Source organism: Lycorma delicatula, chromosome 11 (assembly GCF_047948215.1).
Source record: "Lycorma delicatula isolate Av1 chromosome 11, ASM4794821v1, whole genome shotgun sequence".
NCBI classification, from domain to species: Eukaryota; Metazoa; Arthropoda; class Insecta; order Hemiptera; family Fulgoridae; genus Lycorma; species Lycorma delicatula.
Window position 1 is genome coordinate 38,488,893 of NC_134465.1, and position 22,653 is coordinate 38,511,545.

The 22,653-nt window shown below is 30.8% G+C and overlaps 1 protein-coding gene and 1 long non-coding RNA gene across 3 annotated transcripts in view; one reads left to right on the forward strand and one right to left on the reverse strand.

Moving 5' to 3' along the window:
* LOC142332070 (cilia- and flagella-associated protein 58-like) overlaps window positions 1–5,864 on the reverse strand; it is a 23,305-nt gene extending 17,441 nt beyond the window's left edge. Inside the window, exons 1-3 of one of the 2 annotated variants that reach the window (XM_075378253.1) lie at window positions 5,629–5,864; window positions 3,139–3,317; window positions 1,103–1,275 (exon numbers count right to left, since the gene is read on the reverse strand). In XM_075378253.1, coding sequence (XP_075234368.1) covers window positions 1,103–1,275; window positions 3,139–3,317; window positions 5,629–5,701 — 425 coding nt within the window. In that variant the 5' untranslated portion in view covers window positions 5,702–5,864. The remainder of the gene's footprint in view (window positions 1–1,102; window positions 1,276–3,138; window positions 3,318–5,628) is intronic. The other variant, XM_075378252.1, reaches the window with a different exon arrangement.
* LOC142332072 (uncharacterized) lies at window positions 5,126–16,828 on the forward strand. Its single transcript, XR_012758144.1, has 3 exons — window positions 5,126–5,373; window positions 14,971–15,079; window positions 15,705–16,828. It is a non-coding gene; the product is annotated as an uncharacterized LOC142332072 (long non-coding RNA).
* The last annotated feature ends 5,825 nt before the right edge of the window (window positions 16,829–22,653 follow it).

The window sequence follows — 22,653 nt, forward strand, 5'->3', positions numbered from 1 at the left end:
ATAATTGAAGATGTCAGATGCAAAAAAATTGGTTGAGATTAAAAGCGTAGGTAAAGCATGGAAATGAAGTAATTCATTACATCTGTCAAATAAGTAATATTAATACATCGTGTGCGCGCGCAGAGCGACAGAATGAGTGTGTGAGTGCTCCAGAAGAATACCGTTAAATTTTACAGCTGTCTCTGTTCAAAATAATGAAAAAAAAGTTCATCATAAACATGTGTCCGGAAAAGGTTTAGTTTTTAAATTAGGAATAAAAAAGAATTTTACCGTGATTTCTGCTTAGCGTCAAAATGTATCTATACCGAAATTCATCGAAAACCGGTAAAGAAGGGAGAAAGGGAAAAATCAGAAAAGGGAAATTGAGAAAAATCGAAAAAGGTAAAAAGGAAGAAGGGGAAACGGGGAAAAGGAAATGGAAAGGAAAAAGAGGAAGGAGGAAAGGGACCGGGGAGAAGAGAAAGGGGCAAGGGAAGTAAGGGAAAAGGAAACGGGAAGGGAGAGCGAAGCGAGCCATGACCCTTCTGATCGTGAAGGAAAGCGCAAGTAACTATAGAGCACGGGCGAAGCCGCGATGGGGATGCTAGATTTGGGATTGTAATAAATTTTTTTTTTATCTTTATTGGACTTTTATATTGAACTATTTTAATTCATTCATAAAATGGATTGGTCTAACAAATATTGTTCAATTTTCTTATCTTCCTTTGTTTAAGTTTTGGGCAACAATTCATTGTCTATCGCATATTCCTGTAGTATTTTTCATAAAAATTTTTATTTACAGTTTATAAAAAAAATAAAGAATAATAATAATTATTATTATAAAATAAATTATTTATTATTTATTTTTTTATAAATAATAATAATTATTTATAAAAAAATAAGTTTGCTATTAAAAAAGCATTGCGAGTGAAGCTAGATCTATATTGTGGGTGAAGTCACGACGGAGTACGCTAGTTTAATTATATAGAAGGAATATTAACATAATTTTTATATAATAATTATTATAAATTAATGAGACTTAAATATTAACAGTCGATTCTAATAAGTACTGTAAATTCTGTTTCAAAAACCACTGAGTTATAAATAATAAAAGATTCATTACCTGAGTTGTTTGACTTCAATTTTTAAAAGATGAATGTCATCAAGATGTTGAAAATACAATGCTTTACCTTTGTCAAGAGTTACTTGTAGCACCCTTAACTTTTCATTTAAAAGTGCCAAATCATTTTTACAGTGATTTAATTGAGAATTAAGAATGTCTCTTTCATTCATTACCTAAAAATAAAAATAATTGGAATGTAATAAGATATTGTTGTTAAAAAAAGAAAAATGGATTTCTACTTTCCAGTCATGAAAGCCATTAGAAAGTAAGGAAAAAAATTAGATAGTAAGCTCAGAAAGTAAGGAACATTAAAACAATTACTTAGGTGAAGAAGAAAGAAGGTATGAAAAAGAGAATGGGAGTAGTTTTGACATTTGAAGATCAATATGATATAGAAGATAATGAATTTCTTAATCAAATTCACCTATCCTTTTGACAAACCAGTACCATCTCTGTCTTTCATCCAGTAGGTCCTGGGTTCAAATCCATCATTTGCGTGCACAAGTGATCGCTTAGCTGTTTCACTAAAAAGGTGGAAGTTCTGCCGGTAATTGAGACCTATTAAGTCATCAGGTCGAAAATGCTTGAAAGCAATACGGAGAACAGTACCCTGCAAGCTTCCCCTGGTAACGGATTTTTCCACTGCTAGGTGCGTATCTTTAAACAGAACCATACGATTAGACAAATAGTCACGTACGATGGCATGCAGGACTACAGGAACATTGCGGCATTTCAACTCATAGAGGATAGAACTCCAACACAAGGAAGGAAATGCTGCCTCTATGCTAATAAAAATTGCCAAAACATATTTACAGTTGGCGCTTTCCACCTCGGCAAGAGGATTTAAGATGCAATTCTCAATGCCAGCCCCTTTCGTGAAGCCATACTAGCCTCGATTTAGAAAACAGTTCTCCTCAATCCTTTTCCAGAGCCGTTCCACAACCAGCCTTTCAAGCAACTTGCCGATTACCAGCAAGAGACTGATTGGTTGATATCTTCTGGCCTCACTGGGATCCTCTCCTGATTTTAAGAGCACCCTCACCAAAATCCTGAACATGTGGTCAAATTGCTTTTATGACGCAGGGGGGACCCTGATAGGTTCCGTCCTATAGGACTATTTATAGGGGGAAGTAAACGGCCACGTCATCCTAGGATGACTGACGTGCTGCTTAACAGTGGTCTGGTTGTCCCCAGGGTGCTTAAAAAAAATAAAAATTAAAAAAAATAAGGGAGGCAGAAAAAAGAGATTGTGGTATTATGGACCCTTTTTTTCCATTTATATTTTTGTGTTTTATTTATCTGTAATTTTAAAATCAGGGTCCTTTACACCTCGTAAGTGTTTTTTTTAGTGTTTGTGTTTTAATGTATTATAAATTTAGGTATTTTTAAATATAATATAAGGGTCTTTACACCCTTACATATGATGATCCTGATGGTGATATAAACCCCTTTTAAAGAATGTGATGAGGGTTAATGACCTTAGAAGTCAATGCCTGTATAACAAAAAGAATAATAATAATAGATAATAAAATTGGTCTCAGGAGGATGCTGGTAATAATTAGATGAGTTGATAATGTTTATAAAACTAATCAAGTGGATTCAAATGTATTGAATGAATAAAAACTTAAAGATATCTAATGATAAAATAGGGAAACGGCTAGAACAAACTCCTAAAATGTCTAATTAATTTCATAATTGAAGAAAGTCAAGATTGAAATTTGTGAAGCCAAACTGAAGAAATAAGGTGATATCAAAGAATAAATATTAATTAAATTCTTGTTTGGTGTTATTTTCTAGGCTGTTTTATTTTTTTACATGTTCCTTATTTGAAAGTCAACAGCAATCAAATTCCTGGAATGAAATTTGAACTGCTTCAACATAAAATACGCTTGAAATTTTGATTTTAAAGAGTATTAGAATGTTATTCCCTCACCCAGTCAACTGTTAACCAAAACTATGCCTTGAAATACTTTAGCCACATCTAAATATGATTCTAATTCATGAGATTTTATTTTTTATTAACTAATATAGCTTACATGATCAATTTCTTTTCTGAACCTTTGTACTTTACTATTATTCATATTTAAAGTGTATTTTATTTCTGATATTTCTTCTTGCAAAGTGTCAATCACTTTTTTAGCTTTTTTATAATTCTCTTTCCAGAGTTGACTATCAGCTTTCAATGATTGTTTCTCTGATTGTAATTTTCTATGCACTACAACAAATGAAAAACTGTTAAACCTCTTTACCATATAAAATAGTTTATTGAAGAATAGTTTACCAACTACAAGTTAATATTTTGTCTGTATACTTAAGAAATTAATAGTTAGTTGTCCTAATAGTAATAGAGACTATTCTGTTCTGTTAATTTTTTAAAGAACAAATTGTGTAATACAAGTTTTCGTTGTGTGTGATGGCAGTAAGGAATTCATATATAAATTGTATACAATAACCTAAGTGTAGTAGAAAAAAGTTTTAAAATCATTCATAAGTCTGGAAACCTACTTCTTTATAAAGGTGAGAAACGAGTACAAAAAGTAAAAAACATCTTTGAATCGTGTAAATAGGTGATCTAATATTTTGTTAAAAATGATCTTCTGCACAAATTATCCGGTAAAACTTACAATGGGACCAGTATAGAAACTTCCATGAGGCAAAAAAAAACTGTCAAGATCTGCTCAATTGATAAGAGAAAGGCTTTAATATTTATGAAAAATTATTTGTAGGTCAAAATGAGAGAATCTACACCTTTTACTGAAGTCAGTCAAAATCACAAGCCTTTTCAATGATAATTAAAATGTATTAAATGCTTATTAGGAAAATAGTACAAATTTAATTTTTAGTTGTAATAATTTTCTGCAAAAATTATTAATGAGTTTCTTATGTTCACAGTGGTTTGATTACACCATAATCTAAATAATTATAAGTAGTATTCATAAACCAGCATCAGTTTTTTTTTAAATATTTATATCTAAATTAGCAATTAATATAATTCACCTTACCAGCACATTGATAAATTCTCTAGATCTTTCAGCTAACTTGGAAGCCATCATCAGAAGTTAAAATTAATCCATTAATCAGAGTTTAAAAATCACAATTAAGATTTAAAAACAGTCATGACTGTCCCGGTCGAACTAGTATACTCTCTTTGAGTATAGTAGTAGCACCGGGACATTGAAATCATTCAAAATTATTTTTAAACTTTGACTTTAATGGATTAATTTTAACTCCTGATGATGGCTTTCAAGTAAGCCAAAAGATCTAGAGAACATATCAATGTGCTGGTAAGGTGGAATATATTAATTTTTAATTTATTTATTTAACATATCAGTGATACCATGTTTGAGAAATTAATATTTATATCTCTGAATTTAATAACTGGATGAACAAAGTGAGTCCTTACTAATGCACGTATAATGTGGGTGTTTTTTTGAACTATATGAAATTGGAAGTTGAAATATAATATACTGACTTGAAATCTATGCAAATATTTAACAAAATGTTTGTGTATAATGTTTTAACATAATGTTTGTGTAATTAATCGTTTACATATTGTGTAATTAGTTTTTATTGTTGGGAAAACATGACAGGATGGAATTTGTTTAAAAAAACAATTCACAGATTTCTCACCATAGTGAGTGAACTTTAAATTTGTGCAGAGTCACTTGATTACCATGGTAAGATTAAATTGTCCGCCTACATTTAAATTAAAACATCATTGCATAAGATTAAAAGTAAATAATTCATTGTTCTGTTTCAACATAAAATAAAATATACTAAATTTTGTATTTAATATAAAATATTTACTATATAAATATATCAATATAAAATATGTCTTTCAATATACAATCACATGTTTTTAAAAATGTTTCACAATAGATCTGTAAAAATAATTGATTATTTTCAAACAAAATTTCATTTTATAAAAAGTTATAATTTTATTTCTGTTAATATATTTTAAAAAAAATGATTTACATCATTGGCATTACTCCACAAAAAATAATTTAAAAAATATACAGTCAATAGAAGAATTGAAGGTCATGACAAGTTCATTCAAAGCCTGATCTTTTGTTAGTTTCAATTTAAAAACACTAGATAATACTAAAACGTGAAAAGAATATTTACCAATTATTTGTTCAAAATACTGTCAATATTTTGTACAATAAAAGTACACCGATAATACAAACAAATCATTTTTTTATTGATCAGAAACGTAAGGAAAAAATTATTTATAATTGTGTAAAAACATTGAACTCAGCATTTTGGGAATGGTAAGTCACAAAAACAATTTAATTGATCGAGATACATTTCTTTTAATATATACAAGATATATATATATATATACAGTTTTGATTAGAAAAAAATCTAATAAATAAGTATTTTTCTCTAAGTATGGTAGATGTTCATAATGCTGATAGGCTTTCTATCATAAGTACTTGTTAAATCTGTAGTAAGATTCAATCTGCATTTGAGCAGACAACTGCTTTAATATATACAATGTATACTTAAATAGCTAATTTACTTACTCAACTCTCTGCTGGTTAATTCATTCTCTTTACATGATATATCTTCCTTCAACTGTTCAACTTGTTGCATCATTACTTTAAATTTTTGTTTGAAATCAATTATCTCATCCTAAATTGAAAAAAAATTCTAGGAAAAATTTAATTAGCTTTAATAATTTTACTATTATTTCTATAAATTTTACAGTATATTATTTCTTAAATGTATCAAAAATAGTAATTTTACAATACGTTCTAAAAAGAAATCCCAGTAAAATGTAAAAAAAGAGTTCCCAAGGTCATCCCTATCAGTTTATATTTCACTGAATAATTAGATTTTTACTATTATACAACATTTATATTTTTTTAAATGTTGGAGTGCTTAACAGTCTATATAACTTATTCAGCAGTAAAACTAAAAAATAAACTTATTCAGCAGTAAAACATAACTTTTTTATCATAAAAATATACTGTGTTCGCTGGTTATACACCTAATGAGACTACAAGTGGGTCCTGTATTATAACTGTATTCATTGTACAACAGAAAATGATGTTGCCAATTGACAATTATGGGATACTGAAGATGTCTGATTAACAAGATCTAACATTTATTTTAACTATAAATTTAATACAATTAAAGATTGCTGCACATTAAGCACATCGAGAGAGTTATAACAATACCACTAAAAGAACCTACTTCCAGTTACATTACATCAATACAGTATCTATAATTGATAGAAGTCTGACACCAATTTCATAAATTCTCATATTGTAATTGAGTAAAGGCTGGTATGTAAATTACATACATTCTGGTATGTTATGTACATGTATACTAGTATGGTATGTACATACCATATGTAATTAAAAAAATATTTTTATACATGAAATTATTTTTTGGTCAGCTATAATAATGAACTGCACATTGACCTCATACCATAATTTCTAATACTCTATTAAAAAAAAAAGTTATATGCAGGAACACAGCTCAGTAATAAATAGGTTTAATTAGATACCACTACACTGTTTAATAACAACGAATTTTACAGTAATAAAAATAATGCAAATTGTTTAAAACATCTAAATTTGACAAAACAAGTTCTATTAATCTAACAAACACAAGATAATGTTTTGAATTTTCAAAAAAAAATTGAAAATTGAATTTTTCATATGCAGACTCTAGTAACCATAGGTTCAATCTCCAGGAACATTCCATAAATACTACTTGTTGCAATAGAATATTGTTTTTTTCTCTTTACTTTTAAATATAACTTTTACTTACAACAAATATACTATGATGCAAAGGCTACTTCAGTGTTTTTACAAAACATATACTAAACTGATTAATATTAAAAACAAATAAGCATTATTTTATACTTCACAAAATGATAGGAAAATAGGAAAACAAAGTTTACCTGATTCTACCTAATCCATTAATTGGGTACTTGTACAACTCCTAGTTAGGAAATGTTATCAACTGAATAAACCCAAAGACAGAGCCACCATCCTGCTAAACATGTACAGTATCTGGTCCAATCTTAAAAAATACCTTTTCAAGGAATAAGGGATCAAAGAATAAGAAATGGAATGAGCATGATTGAATCATAGAACGGATTGCAAGGACCCAGGAGATTGCATTGGTTGTCCTAGCCAAAACCTGAAGAGGAGAATGGATGTAAGTAAATCATGGTACTGCATTAAAGTTTATAATAATTGAACATTCTGAATCATTTGTGTGGATATAAATATGTATGATAGATATTTGTAATTACAGTATAATTAATATTAATATTTTTATTTTATATAACTGGAAGATGAAATTATACTCAAAAAATGGTTTACAAGATTTTGTAAATGATCTAATCTTAAGTATAATCTTGTTTTCAAATTTATTTTAACATTCGTTTAGCACAGCTCTTTATTTTAATTTTATTTTATGAAAAAAAAAGTAGATAAAATATTATTATATCAAAATAAAGTCAATTTTTATTAATTACCTTAGCTTCTAACAGTTCTTTTTTAAAAGAATTTCTTTCTGTTATTACTATATCAAACACATTTTGTTGTTTTTTATAATTCTCATCAACTCCTAACTTTTCTCTCTTTAAGCTTGTTATTTCTAATAATGTTATTTTAATCTCTTCCTTTATTTCTTCAATTTTATTCTTTAATTCATTTATTTCTTCATTTTTCCTGTTTAAAAAAAATTAGTAATATACAATACATATTATAATAAAAAATATTTTTGCTTCATTATGACACTATATTTATAACTAACTGTAATTAAATTAAACATTAAAGATAGATGTTTATGAATTGTTGCTTCACCTCCTGAGTTGGGGGGAAAAATACTCTCAAAATCAGATTATTATGTAGAGATTTAACTTATTCTAATAAAATATAAGCGAGATGATCGATTATGAAATGTCAAATCTAAATAGAGGATTAAATATGAAAAGGGACTCTAGGAGCTACTGAAATGGATTAAAAGTTTTACTAAGTTTCAGAAGCTGATTTCATCAGCCTAAAAACTGATTTGAAATTCATCAATATTATTATTATTATTATTATTATTAGGTACCACACTGTATAAAAACTTATGTAGAACTGAAAATATGCAATAGGTAAAAACAAAGTCAACATTAAGAAGAAGAAATGTGTTCTCAATTAAACTGTGGAATTACATTTTTTTACAAAAATACATTTTTTGATAGAATTAGATTATAAGTTGATATTGTTATTTAAAACAAGAGATAATTTACTGTAAGAGGAAAACTTATTTAATAATTATTTATTTTTAAAATGTGACTTTTATAGATATTAGAAAAATAAAACAATGTTGGCAATAAGGAACTTCAAATGTTAACTTTTAGATATTCTTCTCTTTTTCATTCATTCATTCATAGTATTCTCCTATTAGAGCAGGTCCTGTCATGGCTACTGCTCTCCACCTTGTGCTATCCTTTGTTAACCTGTTTGTCTCAGCATATCTTCCCCTTTCCATAATCCATCATTTGAAATCTCTTCCTTTTCTTCATTCACCAGGCCTTCTATCACATCAACTAATAACACCTTTTTCTCATACAATTTCCTAGCCAGTTCCTTTTCCTATATTCAATCACATTTAGCATTTTCCTGTTCTCTTTGGTTCTTCTTAATACTTCTTAATTTGTTACATGGTCTTGGAATCTGAAATTTGTCATTCTGCACCACACCCACATCTCAAAAGTATCAATTCATTTTCTGTTTGCCCTTCTCATTGTCCACATTTCAGCTTCATAAAGCATCACACTCCAAATAAAACATTTCTTTAATCTCTTCTTTAACGCTAAGTTTAACTTTCCACTCAGCAGTCTTTCCTTCTTATCAAATGCCTGCTTATTTCTACTGTGTAAGTCAGGTCTCTTTTCACTGATATTAAAAAAAAACAATAATGGAAAAAAATGTTATTACTATATATTTTTTAACAGCCTGTTGAATTTTTCTATTACTTTCCATTCTCAACTAAACTTTTCTGGCCTATGCATTTTCTGCTTCATCCATCTTCAATTATCTGTATGGTGGACACACCTACAACTATGTGTCATCAAGTTGAAGATTGAGGTCCAGAAAAGTTTTCTTAAGAAAATCATCTCTAACAATAAGAAATCTGGATTAAAATGTGGAAGAAGACATCTGACATTAATAGATAGAACCATCAGTTAGGCTCTGGGGCTAACTGAAGGGTGGTGAGTAATTTGAGAATCTTGGATTGATAGCACTGGTGTACAAAATTCTGTCCTAAAGAAAATAGAAGTGGTTTCTATATGTATTTTCCTCCTTGAATTCAAAAATGTTAACATAATTTTTTTATCACCCTTAGTTTTCAAATTACACCCTGTTCAGTGTTATATATGTTATGGAGATTATGCAATTATGTTATGTTATTACGCATTTATAATACATAAATGAATAAAAAAAATTGTATTGATTAAGCTTTTAAAAATGATTAGTTTGTTATGAAAGAAGGTCTGCAATGGCATAGAACAATATAATTAATCATAACTGCTGGATGATGCAATTCTAAAATGTGTCAGAAGATGGCTTTCTTACAGACTTAGTCATCATTGTTTGTCAAAGTGGAGCAACATTTTTGTTTTTGTTTATAATATCTAAGTTACTGGTTCAAGCCATAGCCAGTCTGTGCTTAGTGTTCACTCTGTTGACATCTGTGTACATCTTTTATGTGTATGTGCTGATATTTCAGTGTTAATTTCTCTCAGTTACAACGTATTCTAAATTTACATTTCATCTTTTGAATTCAAGACGTGTAGTGAATACTTTCTATAGTGTTTTTATATTGTGTGATTTTACAAAATGCCTAGAAATTGTGTGAATCCCCAGACAGCTTTTGCTACATTATGTGGAAAGGTAACATTTAAATCTCAGGAATGTAGTTTTATTCCTCTCATCAAAAAACATTATGAGCTTTATTTTGGTTACAAAGCTGGTTACCAAGACAAAACTGAGCCTCTCACATTTGTGCTACTTGTGTCAGACTTATTACAAGCTGGTCAAAGGGTTCTTGACATATGATCTTTGCTGTTTCAATGATTTGGTGGGAACCAAAAGATCATACCCCTGATTGTTACCTTTGTCTGACTAATATTGGTGGACACTAGTTCAAAATCAAAGCACGCTATTTCATACACTAATTTACCATCTGCCAGAGGCCTTCGCCTCACAGTGAAGAACTGCTTGTGCCTAAAGCACCAGAAAAATCATACTTAGCGCGATGATCATCAAAACAAAGATTTGGCAGAGGATAATGATGATGTAAGGGTTGATCCAAACTATGAAGCTTCATGTTCATCTGGTGAACCACATTTAAGAACACAATGGGACCTCAACAACCTTGTACAAGATCTGGATTTATCAAAAAAAGAAGCAGAAGTTTTAGGCTTATGATTAAAAGAGTGGAAGCTCCTCCACCAAGAGGCAAATATGTTTTTAGAAAAAGGCATAATGACTTCAAGAATTTCTTTGAAAATGACTTGATTTTTGTAATATGTTTTGTCTATAATGGAATCTTTTGGTCACAAGTACAAAACAGAGGAATTATGTTTGTTTATTGATTCGTCTAAACATAGTCTGAAATGCTTCTGCACATTGGGAATGAGTTTTCTCAAAGTTTTATAAGTTTCTAAAGAAAAATACGCATTAAAACAAACTTACATGAGCATGAAACTTCTGCTTGATAAAATAAAGTATTGCAGTGGAATATCTGTGGTGATTTAAAAGTAATTACTCTGTTTAGATTTAATTTTCTTGGCAAGATAATAGTTGTAAACATCTTACGGAGATGACATTACAATCTTATTGACATATAAATTATTTTATTATTTGATGATCGACTATTATGAACATAACAATTTTAACATAAATTTAATTATAATTATATATAGAGAACTTATACACATGAATATTAAATTAACAATTTCAATAAAATCCCTGATGATGGAGAAGTGACTCTGAAAGCCCTAAGACACATAGATTGAACCCACCGGGTTGGTCTAGTGGTTAACGTGTCTTCCCAAATCAGCTGATTTGGAAGTCGAGAGTTCCAGCGTTAAAGTCCGAGTAAAGCCAGTTATTTTTACACGGATTTGAATACTAGATCGTGGATACCGGTGTTCTTTGGTGGTTGGGTTTCAATTAACCACACATCTCAGGAATGGTCGAACTGAGAATGTACAAGACTACACTTCATTTACACTCATACATATCATCCTCATTCATCCTCTGAAGAATTATCTAAACGGTAGTTACCGAAGGCTAAACAGGAAAAAAGAAAGAAAAGGACACATAGATTGAAAATTGTTGGTAAGTGGAAACATTAATTTATACAAATTGCTCTGTTGCTAGATCTTCAACTTGGTTTCATCAAATACATTTGTTTTCTTTGCGGGTGGGACAGCAGAGACCAAAAAAATCATTATATACAGAAAGAGGGGCCAAACCACTCTGGAGCATTAATTTCAGGAAAGAATAATGCTGTTAATGCAAAACTTATTGATTCAATCGAATTTTATGTACCTCCATTGCATATAAAGCTGGGGGTTATGAAAAACTTCATGAAAGCAATGGATCAAAGTGGGCTTGGATTTGCTTACTTAAAAAATAAGTTTCCAAAGATCAGTAAAGCAAAACTCAAAGAAAGAATTTTTGTAGGACCTTAAATTAGACATTTATTTAAAGATGACAACTTTGATACTATGTTAAATAAAGTGGAGAAAGCTGTAAGAAAATCTTTTTAGAGCATTTGCTAGAACTTCTTAGGAAACTATAAATCCAAAAATTACAAAGAAGTGGATGATCTTTTAAAATTTTATAAAATTATGGGATGATTTATCGTCATCATTTTATTGTGCTTATAATCTATAGATAATTAAATATAACCAAAATACACTTACTGTTCTTTTTCTTTTTCAATTTCACTAATTACTTGCTTATATTTTTTGACCTCTGCTTCGTGTAAATTGATATTGTCTTGCTGTTTGACTCTTATTTGTTCACTAGTAATAAGTTTTTTATTCAATTCTTGAATGTTCTTTTCAAGACGATATATGTGCTTTAATTCATTTTCTTTTGTACGATTTAAATTTTGAAAAATCTGTTTTTCATTTTCTATGGTATTTTTTAGGTTATTTATTTCTCTTTCATAAATTTTAACTTGCAATGATAATTTGTTTTTTTCTTTTTGTAATTTTTCTTTTAGCAATTCTATGTTGTCAAATTTTTTTGAACTTGATTCAATTAATTTTCTAAGTTTCACTGATTCTTTTTTATCGTTTATAAGTTCCTCATCTTTTTTCTGTAATATAAAAAAAATATAAATTTTTCTATTAAAAATTTAATTTCTATATTCTTAAGTAGAAGCTTCAACATACTCTATTTGAATTAATTCACCATTACAATTTTTTTTTATTATTTCTTTTACCTTGTGTCAATTTCCATATATCAAACTAAATGCTGGATTTAGTTTTTTCTTAGATAAAAAAATGTAAATAGATTTTTGGTCATACAATTTTTTCAATGGGAATCTTAAAACTTTTTCCAACATTATAAATGAATGTAATTTGAAACAAATTAGGATCAAAATATTTTATTTTTATATATGTAAATTTGACTAAAGTTAAAAGCATGATTTAATTTTAATGATTGTGTAATACAATTACATGCAATAGCACCTCAGGATATAACAACCTGGAAATTGAAGGATGTAAGGAAACTTGTAATTACAATAATTGAAGCCACCATTCATACACTAATTCTAAAGATCATTGAAGATAAATACTACTGCTCACATTTTATTGCATGCTATCAGAATTCAATATTAACCGTAGGAGTTGATAACATTTAATATAATCAGTTTGAATTGACTATTATATGATTGACAACTTAACATATTCTATGGAGTTTTATAGTTAGCTTTTTTTTGTTCAGTGTATTCCTGATCAACAGCTGTACTTTTTTCAATTATGTACATAGTTTGGAATAACATTTTTTTTTTAATGAACCTGGTTGGTAAGAATATTTCTTTATTTATGTCGTTTTATATGGAACACTATCCTGGATACTTTAACCTAATAATTTCTACTATAAGTTTAAGCTCTGATGAAATTATTGCAACATTAACAGTAGTAGAATTATGCCGGTTCTGGGAAAAGGTCAAAAGTGTATGCCGGTTCTGGGACAAGGTCAAAGATCAAGGTCAAATGTAAAAAATTCCCATAAAAAAACTGTCGAGACACGCGCGCAGCCGCCGCCCCGCCTCGCCCAAGCATCACGTCCGGCTCCTGCGCGGAGTGGCGGCGGGAAAAAAAATTTCCCTAAAAAAAAAATTCTGCTGTCATCAAAAAAAATCTGCTGACGTCATAAAAAAGAGTTCCTAAAAAAAATCATTTGCGTCATACTTGTTTGTTTGTTTATTTGAAAGTTATCTCAATTACAAGGCTAACGGTTTTATATAAAATCCCGCTAAATTTTCACCAGTTTTTATTGCGTTCTTACTGTTCTACTAGTGTATACTGTGTTATTCAGCTATTTATTTTTTCTCGTCGCTATCTTTATTATTTAAGAAATGTGAAACGTCATTTTAATAACAATATAAAATAATATTTAGTCTTTATGTAATTCTAGCGATAATTATATATTAAATGTTAATATATATATATATATATATATATAAAGTAATTACACATTTAAAAATAATATTGCGGTTTGTTTAATTCCTGCAATAATAATTATGCACCTTAAATAAAATTTTTTTTTGTTTAATTCCAGCAATAAATAATAACTATATATGTAATTGTAAAATTTCCAAAAATATATTTAATGTTAATATTTAGAGTATTTTAAATGATATCGTGTTTATTTAATTCCAGCAATAAATAATTATATATATATATTAATTTGTAAAATGTATAAATAATGTGTTATAAGAAATTAAATGAAGTTACTTTTTTTAGGTTTAGAAATTTTCAAAACGGCTTAGTTACTTGGGATATATTCGACAAAAATTTCATAAAGTACAATTTTGTTTCTTTAATAGATTACTTAGGAAATAAGATATAGGTTTTACATGTATTGTATATTATTTTCAGATGTCACAAGAAATATTTGGTACCAGCAATGATCTACAGCTGCAGGAAATGTCAGAAAACCGATTATCTTCTTCTGTTCGTCCACGAGCAAGGAGGTTAAGTTTTGGAAGTTCAGCCATACGGTTAGAAATCCACCGGGTTGGTTTAGTGGTGAACGCGTCTTCCCAAATCAGCTGATTTGGAAGTCGAGAGTTCCAGCGTTCAAGTCCTAGTAAAGCCAGTTATTTTTACACGGATTTGAATACTAGATCGTGGATACCGGTGTTCTTTGGTGGCTGGGTTTCAATTAACCACACATCTCAGGAATGGTCGAACTGAGAATGTACAAGACTATACTTCATTTACACTCATACATATCATCCTCATTCATCCTCTGAAGTATTATCTGAACGGTAGTTACCGGAGGCTAAACAGGAAAAGAAAAAGCCATACGGTTAGATTAGGCTTCTAGTAGCGATGAAGAAAACACCCCTCTTATTGCGAATTCTTCATTGTCAGATAGCGGTAATCATCCGTATCGACCGATGTCACCGCTTGATGAACCAAATTACAGGGTACCTTCATCACCATCATCGCCGGAACCAGTTTATCCGACACATGTTACGACGCAAATTACCATCGACAGAGTCTATACAGAGGCAATTATTATTCGATTCTAATTAATCTAGATTAAATTAAAAATAAATCTTTACAACAAATAAAAAGATCGTTTTTTGTTTTTCAGGTTCGGAATAGAAATGATGCGCATTTGATCGTTAATAAGAATTTGAATATCGATGTAGCTTCTATTCGTGGAGTGACAATTCCTATGGAGATCTAATCCTTCTATAGAGGTAAAAACATGTAAAATAATACATACTTCTTGTGAAAGGGGAGTGATAAAATTAAATTGTGGAACATTTATGTTAAAAGTTGATAAGGGCTAGTTAATCCATAATGTAGTGAATTCTAAACATACTTATGGTTTTGTTGAAGGAGTTAAATTAAAAGGATGTGAAATAATATTGTGTCGATATTGCAAGAAAAATATCGTACAATATATTGTCGTTCCTTGTGGACATCCTATTTGTCATAGTTGTAAAAGAAAAATTACATCTAATTACCTTTTCTTTGTTCAATTTGTAAAAAGTTAATTTTGATGTTTAATAAATGTTATTTGTTTTAAAACGAATAAATTATAGTTTTATTTAATTTTCCGTTAACTGATGGGTTAAAAATTAGTAGAAAGGAAGATATATTATTGGTCTGATTCTCTCAGCAGTACTAATTTATTTAGAAAAGACTTAACTAAACTATCATCAGATATGCTATTTGCTAGATATAAACATAGTCCTATGCTATTTGCTAAATATAAACATAGTCCTATTCCAAACTATTATTTTACAGGTAGACTATTAATACTATATTTGAAGATGTCGTTTTTCTCATATCGATAACTAATTTATTTTTGTTTTTCAGAAAAATGCAGAACAATAGCAACAACAACGCCAAAACAATAACAACAACGACGTCAACGATGGCAATACTCAAGCGATGGAGGAGTGACTGCTAATGGCTGAGATGGTCTTAGGTCAGTTGCGGCAGAGGCTGGATGAGGAGAAGAGACGAAGAGCGGCGCCTCTGCTGTCAACATTACCATCATCGACCCCACCATCTCATCCATACGAAAGAGCAGCAAATAGGATGTCACCGCGACCAACCCCAACAACATCTGGGGTAAGGACGACGAGGTAGCCGCGGCGGTCAACCCCAACAACATCTGGGGTAAGGACGATGAGAACGACGCCTTATTTATCATCAAAGACGTCGTACTCATCGCTCCTTACGTGTTTTGCGATTGCGGAGGCTGCTGCAATAGCCGCAACAACCGCACCACCAACGCCTCCGGTAATCGTATTAAGTCCTACGACCGCCGCGCAGGAGGGAGCGCAGGCGTCGACAACAACATCAACAACAACAACGACGACGCCTGCGGCTACTGAACGAATAACTCCTGCGATATCCTCACCTTCAACCTCCTCCATTGCTGCTAAAACATCTCAGACACGCAGACGCCCCCGCATTGGATTGAACCATACAACATGAATGATGAAGTGAGCGAGAAATTTAAAATAATTGAAAGAAAGATTGCTAATCTCGCTCGATATACGGGAAAGATTAGCAATCGACAAAAAGTAATGGCAAAATGTTCTAGTTGCGCACATGCTTGTAACCTACCATCGGTCGAAAGAGTGGGTGAGCTCAACCCGGAGCCGACTGAGGTGAGGTCTCTACCAATGTTGGTAGACGCGGCACAGAATGCGGGCGGCTCAACAGAGCCAGCATGTGTCGCGTTACCGCAGGTGGGGGTTAGTGTCGACCCCACCCAGCGAGACGAGTAGCAACTGCGGCGAGCTACCTCCAGTAGCAATTTTAGCTTCGAGGTAGTACCACTTCCGTCCCTCAGGCTTTCTGAGTCTACGCAGGAGGAGGAGGAGAATGATAATCCGCCTCTCTCCGCCAGGCTTTCTGAGCTATGCCGGAGGAGGACTTTGACGCTTTTTTAACACATATGTTATAAGCAGGGCGACTGCGTGTTTATATATCTATATTTTTTTTTTTATTATTTTTTTTTTTTTTTATTTATATATTTATTTTTATTATTTTTTATTTATTTTTTAGTTATATATTTATTTATATATTAATATATTTTTATTTTATATCTTTATTTAATTTAAATAAATTTTTTATTTTGTAAATTTTATTTTATTTTATTTTACTAAAATCCTTTCACTTAACATTATTTTCTGTATAAAATTATCAGTACTATTGTATTTAATGAGATAGAAAAATAAACAAATATGGTAAGAAAACATAACACAGTGCTCTATTAATCTATATACTGGAATATAAGCTAATGAATTTAGTGCTTTAATACAATATCATTTTCTATTTATAAATTATGAGTACTAACATAACATAGCGCTCTATTAATCTAATAAATATACACTGGAATATAAGCTAATGAATTTAGTGCTTGAATACAATATCATTTTCTATATAAAATTATGAATACTATTAGAAAACATAGTGCTCTATTAATTTAATATACACTGGAATATAAGCTACTGGATTTAGTGCTTATCCTCTCAAATTTTCATTTTAAAAGAAACGCAACACCGTGCTCTATTAAATAAATGTTAATAAAACAATACAAACTAATCTAGTAAATATGCATTGGAATATAAGCTGGAGAATTTTTATTACTATCCTTTCACTTAACTACATTATTTTCTATATAAACAAAAAAAACTTTTAAATCTCTATAATCTAGTAAAAATGCGCCGGAATATAAGCTGGTGAATTTAGCGCTTGAATACAGCATTCCTTTCATAATGTTCGATGTGTAATTTATGATGTGCTGAAAATGATCACAGACCATGAACTACATCTAATAGTATTATCGGCTAATTTATTATCACACTTAAACCGCTAAGTCTAATTTAATATTTAGTAATATCATCAACGTACCTTAACGACAGAGTTGAAAATCAGCCGATAAACAAGAAGAGAGTTAATGTTTCATATCACTTCTTGCAGAAAAAGAAAAAATGGTATTAATGCACATAGTAATTTTGAATGAGAGTTCGAATTTACAGAATTAAACCTCCGATCATTACACTATTTACTGTTCTTGTTTTTTCCCGACTTCCCTAGACTCCGCATTTGTAATTTGTTTCAAAGATGGTCGGCTGGAATATTCCCGCCGAAATCTGAATTTAACGATTGCAATACTTCTTTTTCTTTCCTATTTATTATTCAATAAATGACAAGTAGTGTGTTGTTAGGTAGTTAGATGTGATGAAGTATTTCAGGAACATTTTTACCTTTCTTGTATATCTCATCAACATTCGTTTCTCTTCATAAAAAACGATCAGTATCTTTCACACGTGCGACAATTCATTCATATCGTCTTCTGAAGCAATAACTAACTGCGGCCCCAGAGGTTATTCAAGAAAAAAGGCCAAGATATCCGCTCTGCATTCCTTCAAAATTGGTCTCTTCGCGAAGCAATGACTCGAATGCTGCTTCTATCGAGTGTTCGATATCGTTCACGTTGCTGACCGAATCGGTTGAATGCTATGGTTCTATAAAATACAACATCTTAATCGAGCTGTCGTGCGAAAAGCCGTTGGTTGATGAGTAAAGAGACATTTGCTTCAAAACAAAAAACTTTGCGGTCATCAACGTAAACGATATCGTACACTCGATAGAAGTAGCATTCGAGTCATTGCTTCGCGAAGAGACCGAATTTGAAGGTAAGCAGAGCGGATATCTTAGTCTTTTTTCTTGTTTATCCTCTGGGGCCGCAGTTAGGTATTGTTTTAGAGGACCATATGAATTGTCGCACGTGTGAAAGATACTGATAGTTTTTTCTATGAAGTGGAAACGAATGTTGATGAGATATGTAAGAAAGGTACCTGGAATACTTCAACACATCTGACTGCCTAACAATACACTACTTGTCATTTATCGAATAATAAATAGGAAAGAAAAACAAGTATTGTATTCGAGAAATTCAGATTTTGGTGGGAATATCCCATTTTGACCATCTCTGAATCAAATTACAAAATGCGGAGTCTAGGATTAGTCAGAAAAAAACAAGAACTGTAAAATAGTGTAGTTATTTACAATAATGTTATTTATGATCGGAGGATAGGTCTAGCATGCTTCCTTTCGGGATGGCTCAACAGTCCGATTCGGTTGATTAGATGAAAGGGCTTACGCTTTCTTAACTTTAAACACTTAGTTTAAGAAGTGTTACACATAAGGTGACATCAAGCCATTTTTTTTTTTTTTTTTTTTTTTTTTTACTTATATTGGCTAAAATTGCACTGGCCTGTGAACGATTCAAGCTTTTTATTTAGTGTTATAAAAAACAAAAATTCTAATAAAAGTCATATAAGGCATATTTACTAAAATCTAATTTACTAGGTCTAATAAGGCATATTTACTAAAATCAATGCGATTTTCACTCTTCTCATTGTTTAAATATACCATTCCTTGTTAAGAAATTCCCAATCTTTTTTTTTAGTGTGCTTTCTGCTGTAATTCACCTTAGCTGTTTTCTGCTTAGTGTTTTATCTCACGAATTTCAATTTAGTATTTTGATAAACTTCTCCGCTTGATCATACATTTTCCATACTTTCAGCCCTGGATATTTTCAGTCTTCAAAAAGTTTTTTCATCATTTCACTAAAGTAAATTAATTATTTCAATCTGAACATTGTGCAGATTCACAGAATATACCTACACAATGGGGTATAAGAGTATAATAAGTTATATTACCCTGTGTATCCCATTTCAGTTTCAAGCTTCACGCATCAGATTAAAAACTATTAGAGGTCAAAGGAAAGGTTTCTACATACACTTTTGAGTGAGAAAAGTAGTATTTTACAATAGCTTATTTGCCAATAATAATAAACGATTTGATTATATATTACTGTAATATTACGCATAAATAGAACATGAATGTATCTATGTGTAAATATATCTGAGTAAATTATACATTTTTACCTTCAACTGGTTTCCAAGTTGAGTAACTTTTTGGCTAATTGTCTCAAACTGACGAGCTTCAAATGAATATTCTTCTTGCAGTTTCATGTAGCGTTGAGAAAGAACATCATAATTTTGTTGTAACCTCTCTTTATCGTTCTGTAATAAAATACAATATTTGCTGTTATGTAATTACAGGCACAAGTAATATAATCATTAAAAATTATGGTCTTCTGTTACATTAAATGTTATGAGTATGATACACTACATCCGATTCAGCAGTCGTTCCACAATTAGACATCGATACATTATAAATAATAAATTTTTCATAATTTCACTAATTTAATAAATTTTCCAAACAATTAACAATCTGAAATTTAATGTGTTTATTTCTTTAGGGGTTGTTAGGATGTTAATAACCAAAATTATTTTGATTAATGACCCTCCTGCGTGTTAAATAGGAAGAGGTTAAACAAATAAAAAAACTGGAAGAGCTGAAAAACTGGGATATCTCAGGAATTTTCCCTAAGGTGTTAAGGTATTGCTAAAAAGGGATTATTACTTCACTCATCCATAAGAAGATGAAAAGAAGTGTGAATTGATTTTTCAAAATCAGTTGTGTGTTTCACTTCGGTTCAGGTACAACAATGAATTTTTCAAGTTCTGATTTTTCAAGGCAACAGCCTTAAAAAGCATCATTATCAATTACTTTATTTTTGTGGTTTACTGAATCATTTTTAATGACTTTGAATAATACAAAACATAACAGATGTTTTCAGAATTTTCATCATATATATATATATATATATATATATATATATATATATATTAAGTTCGTTTGTGTACGCTTCAAAAACTCAAAATTTTCTGCACCGATTGAGCTCAAATTTTAGTACGATATATAACCCACATCAAAGATTGTTTTCATCTATTTTTAATAAATCTATCTATCTATTTTTAATTTGGAAATGTAAACAAAGGAAAACCAATCAGATCAATGCAAGATGGCCGCTGTCAAACACAACCACCAAATTTCTTTGAATTATATTTAACAGCTAAAACATCTGTATTTTATTAAAATTAAAAAAAACACGATAAAAAAAATTTAGCACGATATATAACCCGCATCAAAGATTGTTTTCATCTATTTTTAATAAATCTATCTATCTATTTTTAATTTGTACAGTTTTTTTAATAAATAAGAGGCTAATAAATCAGATGGAAATGGAAACAAAGGAAAACCAAAGATCAATGCAAGATGGCCGCTGTCAAACACAACGACCAATCACAAAGAACCCGTATGGCCGTTGCAAATGTAAACAAAATCACAACTGATTAACAAAATAAACAAATTTCTTTAAATTATATTTAACAGCTAAAAATCTGTATTTTATTAAATACCAAAACAAAAAGAAAAGCCACCAAGAAGTATGACTTACAGTAAATAAATTAAAACACCCAACTTTCTTATAGCCCAGATAGACTTCAGATATGCAAACAAAAAAAGTCGAAATAACCAAATACACAGAAAATAATATCCATACATAATGACCAAAAAATCCTTTGTTAGGTTAAATATTCACTTTTGTCTGAATTTACAACGAAGCATTGATAAATATTGAAGACAAGTGCTTAGCTAATACAAATGAAGTTCTTAGTCAATTGGGAATGCCAGCACCCACCCGAGCTGCGATTGCTTCATTTGATGTGGATTTACGCCGTGAACAGAGTTACAACATTGGTGATCTTCAGTCATATGTCCAATCAAACATTCCCAAATTAACGCGTGAACAGAAAGGCATTTATGATCGCATAATGCAAACGATAAATGACGGAGTTGGGGGACCTTCTTCTTGGATGCGCCAGGAGGAACTGGGAAAACATTCCTCATTAGGTTGATTCTAGCAACGGTTCGATCAAAAAATGACATAGCCTTAGCTCTTGCTTCGTCTGGAATAGCTGCGACATTGTTACCAGGTGGAAGGACTGCGTATTCAGCTCTGAAGTTGCCATTAAACATGCAAATCATCAAGACTCCCACGTGCAATATTTCCAAAGCATCCTGTATGGTAAAAATATTACAAAAATGTAAACTCATTGTTTGGGATGAATGCACGATGGCACATAAAAAAACGCTTAAAGCTCTTAATCGACCGTTAGGAGATTTGCGTGGAAACGTTCAACCATTCGGGAATGGTTTGATATTGCTCGCAGGAGATTTTAGGCAAACATTGCCTGTAATTTCTCGATCGACACCAGCAGACGAAATAAATGCTTGCCTGAAATATTCAACACTGTGGCGACACGTACGTACATTGCAGTTGACTACGAATATGCGTGTCCGGTTGCAGAATGATCCATCAGCTGAGGTATTCTCATGACAGTTACTGGACATTGGAAACGGACAGCTGCCAGTCGATGAGACGTATAGACGAATATCATTTCCTGATCATTTTTGTAATTTAGTAACATCGAAAGAAGAACTGATCGAAAAAGTATTTCCTGATATTCAAATTACTCATAGAAATCACGATTGGCTCAGTGAACGAGCTATCCTTGCCGCAAAGAATAAAAATGTCTATCAACTTAATAATGTTATTCAATCCAGCATTCAAAGTGAGGAAATTACATATAAGTCGATAGACACCGTTGTGGAAGCAGATGAAGGAGTTATTATCCAACGGAATTTTTAAACTCACTTTATCTGCCAGGGATGCCACCACACATATTAAAATTGAAAATAGGTGTGCCAATTATGCTGTTGCGGAATATTAATCAGCCAAAACTCTGCAAGGCACGCGAGTTGCAGTTAAGAAATTGATGAATAACGTAGTGGAAGCAACGATTTTAACGGGGCCTTTCAAAGGTGAAGA